This window comes from Danio rerio, chromosome 9 (assembly GCF_052040795.2).
Source record: "Danio rerio strain M-AB ecotype USA chromosome 9, GRCz13ab, whole genome shotgun sequence".
Taxonomy (NCBI): Eukaryota; Metazoa; Chordata; class Actinopteri; order Cypriniformes; family Danionidae; genus Danio; species Danio rerio.
The window spans coordinates 4113347-4122500 of record NC_141029.1 but is presented as its reverse complement, the minus strand read 5'-3'; the positions used below and the strand labels follow the sequence as shown (position 1 = coordinate 4122500).

Sequence of the window (9154 nt, the reverse complement as noted above, 5' to 3'; positions counted from 1 at the left end):
CAGATGGGATGGCGGGCCAAATCAAAGGTTACCGCGGATTTTAGTTTGGCCATCTCTGTTGTACAAAGTGTGATTCCAATTGGGTTAAAAATGGTTATTATTAGCGGAAACTGTGGAACAACCACATGCTCGTGCTGATCAATTTCCTTTTTCTGTTGAGCACGAAACATCATATTCTGAACAATGTTGAAAAAAAGCAACCATTGACATCCATAGTTGGAACAAAAGAAAAATACTGTGAAAGTCAGTGGCTGTTGCTTTTTAATATTCATCAAAATATCGTCTTCTGTGTTCAACTTAACGACAAGTATAAGCAAATGACCGAATTTTCATGTTTGGGTGAACTATCTCTTTAAAGATTAAACTTTATTATTATTATTATTATTATTATTATTATTATTTTATTTATTTATTTATTTGTTTATTTATTTTATATATCCTTTATGACCAATATAAGCACTTGCTTTGATATTTCATCATAAGGTATTTATGTTTTAATTTGAGCATGTATTCCATTTAATGTAACATATTTATTGCTGTAGTATTATTTTTGTGTGTGTGCATATAATGAGTGCGCATTCATAGTTCAGCATTGTGCTCTAATGGACTGCACTCAGTCCCACACACTCTGGTAAAAGAATAGATATTTACTTAAGTAGTATCTGCCTTTTATATTTTGTTTGCCATCTGTGTAAATAGTCCACCCACTGCCTATTAACGCTAGAACTCTAGAAAAACAAGATTTGACTCAAGGTCGCCCACAGAAATGGTCCTGTTATTTCTTTAGTATCTTGTGCCTTTGGGGGAAAAACATTCAGACAAGATTGTCTGGATCACGTAGTTTGGAGCAACCAGCTTTAATATACTTTACTTTTTTTTTTTTTTTAAATCAGTGTTTCTCAACTACGTTCATGCAGGACCACCAGCACATTTTTCATGTCTCCTTAACCAAACCTGATTGAGAGCGTCAGCTTATTAGCAGAGACTGAAAGACATGTAATGGGTGTGACAGACAAAAGAGACATCCAAAACATGCAGTGTTGGTGGTCCTCGAGTAGAGCTGTGAACCTACACTAGTTTCACGGTTCGGTTCGGTTACGATTATCATGCCATCGATTCGGTTCAATTCGATATTTCGGTGCATCACGGTGCATTGACGGTGCTTTCCATACACAGTTTTATATTTTCTTCACAGCAGTATTTCTTGTATTAAAATGTATGAATATATTTATATTTATATACTATTTGTATTTTGTAATGCAATTTTGTCATTTAATACAAACAGTCAGACATATAAACTGTAACTTTAAACAAAACGAGCATTTAGCAAATAATATAAACAAATATAAATATCCAGCTCAATTTCTGATCCTTGTCTAGTTCTCTTACACCCCCTTGATTGGTCACACCCTCAAAAAAAAAAACGGTTGTGATTGGCTCTTGCGCGCTGCGTTCTTCACAGATGAGTGATGCTGATAAGCGGCAGGCGGCAGCGGCGATCTCACAGCTGATGTATGATTCATTTTGACACCCCTGTCCTCCAGGAACGTGGTTGAGAAACACTGCTTTGAATTAGTTTGTTAATTATTCATTAACATTTTAATTAATATACTTTAAATATTAGCAGTGAATACTGTGAGAAATTGAGGTTTCTGTTTAATTGGCAGTCACAGTGTATAGAAATGCACCAGAATTAGCCAAAAATTGGTTGTCCTTGGATGGTAAAATGGGCTGCCTAAAAACAAAGTGGAAATTATACAATGAACAAAGCAACTATAAAAGAGAATTAAGATAGATGTAGGTGTACAAATCTTGATAAATTATATAGAGCAGTGTTTCTCAACCACATTCCTGAAGGACCACCAGCTCTGCTCATTTTTCACGTCTCAAACGAACACACCTGATTCAGAGCATCAGCTCATTAGCAGAGACTGAAAGACCTGTAATGAGTGCGACAAAGGAGACATCCAAAACATGCAATGCTGGTGGTCCTCCAGGTATCATGGTTGAGAAACACAGATATAGTTTATACAGATAAAACAGTTGTTTGGTGATTGATTTGTGTGTCTGCAGTGTTTCATTGTTTGTTTGTTTTTGTGTGCGCAGGTACTGTGATGAAGAGCGTCCTGAGGTTCCCATGCTTTTCCGAGACGTCCCATCCCTCCTAATCATCTTCATCCTCACCATGCCTCAGCCTTTACGCAAAGGTACACACACACTCACTCACAGAGAGAAAATATTCAAACTTTAATTTTACGAACACTTTTTGTCATGCTTGGGGTGTTTAAATGTAATTAAGAGATTTTTGTATATTATGTCATAGTGAAAATGTATTTTCTTCTTGTTTTGAATCATTTAATTAAAGCTGCACAATTCTGGAAAAAAAAACGAGAATCGCGTAACGAGATTCATTAACAAATGAATCGCTCCCTCCGTTACAATTAGAAGTAAAAACAGGAGAGGTGCTTTATTTCAGGACATGGATTAGATCAAATTTTACAGGTAGGCAGGATGATACATTTCCATGCACACAAACACACGCTTTTTTTTTTAGACATGTCCCTGCGGTCACTTGTCTATCAATGTATAAAAGTGATGTAAGATTATAGTTTTAAATTTAATAAATAAAATTTAAATAAAAAAATATTTGCAAAACTCCAGATCATATAAATTTTGGTCCCACATTCATTTCAAAGTAGCGCTACCCTGTACCAAAATGGCAGCTCTGTTGACGTTTATCTTCTAGTAGACGACATCTAATATGAATATCTATGTAAGGATTTCTCATAAACTAGTATTTCTTCAATTTCTTCTGGGCATATTTGGTTGTTCTTTGTGATTCTTTTAAGAGATAGCACCCTTTAGGCTTCAGGAGGAGATTTACTGCTGATCACATCACCGTACTTTCCTCACATGATGTGCAAGACAAGTGTAGCTTTTGCCAAATCGCATATTCAATTTAATGTTGAGGTATCGTTTAGCCCAATTCGCTAGTTTAGAAAGTCAGCACATAATGTTTAGTGCTATTCAAGGAGCCAGAGATGACTGATAGTGAGCGACTTGGTTGATTTATTTGTACAAATGTTTAACATTTAGATTTATGCTACTTTTTTCAATCCATCTTGCCGGCAGCTAGTTCTGCAACTCTCACATGGTCGCCCACTGAACTTAAGCAGGGCTGCGCCCGGTCAGAACCTGGATAAGAGGTCGCTCAAGCTGCGGTCTGTGTGGGTCCTAATGCCCCAGTATAGTGAAGGGGACTCTATACTTCTCAGTGAACGCAGTCCTTCGGATGAGGCTTTAAACCGAGGTCCCGACTCTCTGTGGATGTTAAAAATTCCAGGATGTCCTTCGAAAAAGAGTAGGGGTTTAACCCCGGCATCCTGGCCAAATCTGCCCACTGGCCTCTGTCCATCATGGCCTCCTAACCCTCCCCATATCATAATTGGCTTCATCACTCTGTCTCCTCTCCACCAATCAGCTGGTATGTGGTGTGCGGTCTGGTGCAAAATGGCTGCCGTTGCATCATCCAGGTGGATGCTGCACACTGGTGGTGGATGAGGAGATCCCCCCCCCCTCCCATTGTGTAAAGCGCTTTGAGTGTCTAGAAAAACGCTATGTACATGTAAGGAATTATTAATATTATTAATCTAGCAGTGTTTTAATACACTTTTACTTCCTGACAAACACGTAAAGATGTGGAAAGAATAGCCGTGCTGCAAAACGTGTATTATTTACACCACTCAAAAAGCCCATCATCCTCTGTCCCGACACACACTTACTTACTTTCACACGTGTGTTTGGTCTTTAAACGGACCATGACTGTTACTGGTGGATCACTGGTCATTGATTGACTCAAATAACCATCATGCGTTCTGTCATCGTGAACAGGACAATCAATTCTGTACATCACTCTGAAGACTGAAAAAACAACAGAAAATCGTTTATAAGAATAGCAGAGTGCTGCCACAACGACATGGAGTGTGTGTGAGAGAGAGAGGTGTCATTGTCTGTAATGTGGAATGTTAATGGATTGTCATTGTCTGTTAGTGAAAGTGTGTGTGGATTTCTTAACACCTGCTTCACGCGCACAAAAGGCTAATTACGCTCTCCAGAAAATCACATGTCCTTTTTCCGTCACACGATTGATTTTCGTTGCTCTTGGACAAAACAGCCACAGCTCTTTTGAAAGCTGTGAGGTCTACAGAGCTTTAGTGGCTGAATCTGGTTATTACAACAAATGCTTTTATTCAGTTAAATGAATATATTAAGATTAGTAAGACAAAAAAAATGTAATTGAAACTGAAAATAGACTGAAAAAAACGGGAGGAACATGCACCCACAGTCTTGCTGCTTTCAAGAGTTCCAGAATTGACTTATTGTAAGCAGCACCAGTTGCTTTCGGTTTAATCATTCTTTGCAGATAATTTATGGGTCTATCATTAACCATGCATGTGTGATTATCCTTTCATTATCACACAGTGTGTTTTTACCTGCTTTCTTTTGCATTAATATGGTTTAATTATCACTTTTGTACAATAACATTGCTTTAATGGGAGAATAACTCCCCATTTATGTGTAGTTAACTGGTGATCTGGGACCTTTAGCCAGGACAGATGACTGTGCATTTGTTTTGTTAAATAAAAAGTTTAGTATTCAGCAATATTTAGCATGTTTTTCACATTTAAAATTTGTGGCTAAGAAATAATTAACTGTTTATTCATGGTGTGGTCAGAGATAAATTGGGTAAATCTGCAAGTGCTCTGAAAATGATGAAAACTAATTGTAATATATGAAACCCTGACCCATTTGCTCATGATTATTGAGCAAGCTCATACACGACACACAAAAAGTGAAAGGAGGCATGTATGCCCATCCAGCTGGAAACCAGTACTGGGAAGCACCCAAAATACACTTTAAGACATTTAAATTGCATCGTAGTGTGGTTTAACGAAGCTAACCACGTAAAACAAAGAACTTGTGAATGGAAGTCTATGGAGCGAAAAGTGCAGTGTGATTGTGGCTTTACAATAGAAGTTTAACAAACTATTAGGATAATGTAAAATTTGTTCGACAAATATCTGTATAATGGAATGGAGGTTTGTTGTTTTTACTTTATTCGTGCTGCGTGAGCATCATCTATTTTACATAGATGTATACAAATACATTGAAACTATTGCGTGTTTTATGAGATGCTGTAATAAACTTAAACGTTTCTTATGATTGATATGCAGACATTACGTTAAACAGTACGTCATGAAAATTGACTTGAAAGTCCTGGAAATGTCATGGAATTTTTGATCTTGTCTTAAACGTCTTGTCTTAAACAAAGCATCCTCCATCTGGTGGTGTTGTTAGTCATGTTGGCCTATTGTGTGTTTGTGTGCAGAGCACTTCACGTGTGTGGTGAAGGTGTTGTACAGTCTGCAGTTCACACAGGCTCTGGCTGCGCTCTCCATCAGGTTCAGCCGTGAGGAGAGACTCGCCTGGAGCAACACTGGAGCTGCCAAGAAGGTACGACTGCCAATGAATACGCTTGACCTCTCTGTCAAACACATCACCCAATCACTTATCCTTCCAACCACCAATCAGAAAGCACATTTCCGGGGTATACTTCAACCACTTCAGTGGTTCTCTATCCTGGTCCTCACAATCCCCCACTCTGCACATTTTGAATGGCAGAGCTGTAATTATCATTGTCCACTTATAATCAAACCAACAAAAAATCTTTATACCCTTTGTGAAAAGCCCCCTACGAGCCATATAAGAGACATATTCCCTACATAGTGTTTACTAGATTCTACCCTCTGGCCCTTGTATGAGGTAAACTGGCTGAAGTTGAACTTTGCTTAAAGCATCTTCATCATCTATTTAACCACAATCATTACAATCCATCAGTTGTACTGCAAAAAAAAAAGTTTTTCCTCAGAGTTTTTTTTAATCTCTGTTCTAGTCCAAATATCTAAAAATATTGTCTTGTTTTAGATAGAACAATTCAAAGTTTAAGCCAGTTTTACCTTAAAACAAGCTAAATTTATTCATTGACATGACATTGAATGTCACTTTATGAATGTCATTCATACAATGACAAATGTTTAATGTCATTGGCTGCGTCCGAAACCGCATACTTCCATACTATATAGTACGCTAAAATCAGTATGCGAGCCGAGTAGTATGTCTGAATTTCTAGAATTCGAAAATCAGTACACGAGAAGTACCCGGATGACTTACTACGTCCGAAGAGATTCTGGAGTGACAAAATGGCAGATGTAGTATGTCCAATTTTCATTCATACTTTTCACATTTATACTGTGTAGAACGTACTTTTCTAACGGCCGAGTAGTATGTTTAAATTCAAAAGCAGTAGCTACTGAGTAGTAGGCGGTTTCGGACGCAGCCTATGTATTGTATTGTTTACAAATGTTATTTCTTTTTTTATTCTTTAGACTGCATTTTATGTATATTTTTTAGATTACATTTTATTTATAATTGTATTTATTGTAAATTCTTTCTTAAAACTCTACTTTTTGTATTAGTTGTATATGTTAGGCACCTAGGGTCTGAGAGTAACGTAATTTCGATTCTCTATTTGTCCTGTACATCTGGTTGAATTGACTAAAAAGCTGACTTTGACTTTCAATATTTAACCAGAGGGCCAAGCTAAAAAATTTGGCTTGCCAACAGTTTGGCTTCTCAGTAATTTATTTGCCATAAGTTCAATTTAGCAAGGATGCGTGTTCTATTTCTACAAGAACGCTAATTCAACAATCGTGTATTTAGCTGTTTGTACTGTTTTTATTTATATTGTTTTGACGTGGCTCATTCATTTCAATTTGGAAAATAGGAACCGTCCCTTTTATTATGATTAAATTGCACACCAAGACCCTCCATTATAAGCTCATTTTCTAAAAGGCGCAAACTTGTTATTGCCCCTCCATCCTGTTTGTTGAAGTGGATGATGGCAATAATCTTCAGTTTATTCAGATTGCATATGAAGAGCTACTTGAGCGAAACCTTCAGATAAATCTCAGTTTTCATTAGCACAGAACAGGTCATTAGTAATGCCTCTGCACTCCATTAAATGCCTGTTTTTAAGGGGGTTTGTGGGAAATAGATGGACTTCATTTCATCAGTCCACATTATAGTCATTATAGAGAATCTCTTTCTGTGTCTGAAATGTTCATTGCTTTTGTAAGATGCTGACTACAATTAAATCAACACGCTTGTTATGTTTAAGAGCACATTAACGGTAAACGTTAAAAGTTCAACGTTTTTGTCTTTAATTTTAGCATATTAAAATATAAATTTGACCTTACTTCGTATTGACACAATGCCTCCGAAACATTCGTGCCTCATTTAAAATATTTAATCCGGTTCGATGTTCGTCTATCTGTTTACGACTTTCAACCATCATAAAAAAAAAATTAATCGCGTTACTTTTTATTATTTATGTGTTTTGGACATGTTAAAAAGTCTTTTAAGAGGTGTTTTGACAATTCATGGCCACCATATTAAAGGGAAAGCAAAATCCAAAATGATGTCGGAGAAACTATTATAATACAAATGTTCTGTGGTTTATTGTATGCTATTTTCTCTGTGTGGTTTGGTGTGTGCGTGTATGTCTGTTCAGCCGGATCTCACGGGGAAACGTAACTATTTTATGTTTTGTCAGTTTAGTGGCTAATTTGTACGAATTTAGTTTTACAACGATGTACGATCTTAAAAAAAGAGGCGTGGCCCCAAACTCCACCCCTAAACCCAACCACCAATGGGGAATAAGTGAATCATACTAAATTGTAGGAATGAGATCAAATTAATTCATATGAATTAGGCACTGAATCAAAAAAAGTTACAAATTGCTGTGAGATAACGTTGGTCTGCTTGTATCTCCGTACCTCCATACAAACTGCCAGTCTCTGTTCAGAATCGATTGGTTCATGAAAATTGGTGTTTTTTTTTTTTTATTTTAATATGTGATTCCAGTATTGCTAGCGAAGTATCAAACTGAGCCACCGACTATCTGAGGTAAACTTTGAATGGGTCAGGATAATCCCAGAGCTTTTTGATAAGGAGGTGGAACACCTTTGTCTCTTCGCAATCTAAGGATGGGATAAACTAAATATTTTCTTGTTCCTTTTTGTTGTCTTCTCTCTGGGAAACAAAAGAAATCATGGTCACTACTCGAAGACTCCATTTTATATAGTTTTGTGAATTATTTCGCAATGGATTAATAAATATGCATCGAACTCTGTGCAAGTGACGAATTTTTCGGATTTGAATAAGAAAAAATACGTATACGGAAATTTCGAACTTGGTTGTCACTAGGTTTTAAAACACAGTTGTGTATTTCAGTTAAGGCGACTATAGCCCCTTTCACACAGTGATACCGGTAAATATCTGGAAAATTTCTGGAACGACTTTACCAGTATATTCAAAAAAGCGCTGTTCACACAGGCGAGGACGTTACGGAAATTTTCCGGAAAAGAGCATTCACACATCCATTCCAAAATACCGGTAAATTCTGACATCATTCACCACAAATGAGCTTTAAACGGCTGCGCTTGTATTTGTAAGCATTTGACTGAATTACAATCTCTGTGGATGATCAATATTGTGAACAACTTTCGCAGGATCACTTTCGCATGTCGAGATGTTCATAAAATGTGCGTGTGCTGGCGCTCACAGGCACACGCAAAGCTTGAAGGTAAACAAACAATGGCTTATCATAAGCATCTCATCGATGATTATTTACACAGTTGGCATTAAGAAGAACATATAAACGTGATCTGACTAACTTCTAGCAGCTAAATGTGTCTGGAAAAATATTCAAAGGCTTTTATCCTCACAAACCGCGCGGACGTAAATGCGTCTGACTGTTGTGATTGGCTAAAGCAGACGTCTCACGTCAGCACGTTCTAGACGTGCACGCGCTTATTACGGCAGTCTTCCTTCTGCATTCACACAGCGCAGCATTCCGGCAAATTGCCGGTAATGTTACAACTTCTCTTTCCGGAAAATAGCCAGAACGAATTTACCGGTATTTTCAAAAAGGGCCTGTTCACACATACAACCTTTCCGGAAAATTGCCGGCAATATTCCGGAAAGGTCTGTATGTGTGAAAGGGGCTTATGATTACAGTATAGGGATTTCACGC

General features: G+C 37.3%; 1 protein-coding gene across 8 annotated transcripts in view; it reads left to right on the top strand.

Moving 5' to 3' along the window:
• The window catches only part of ubr3 (ubiquitin protein ligase E3 component n-recognin 3), a 119157-nt gene that overhangs the window by 101670 nt on the left and 8333 nt on the right, over positions 1-9154 (top strand). For all 8 annotated transcript variants that reach the window (NM_001423758.1, XM_087266438.1, XM_087266439.1 and 5 more), the window contains 2 exons: positions 2107-2207; positions 5390-5514. In NM_001423758.1, the coding sequence (NP_001410687.1) occupies positions 2107-2207; positions 5390-5514 (226 nt within the window). The remainder of the gene's footprint in view (positions 1-2106; positions 2208-5389; positions 5515-9154) is intronic.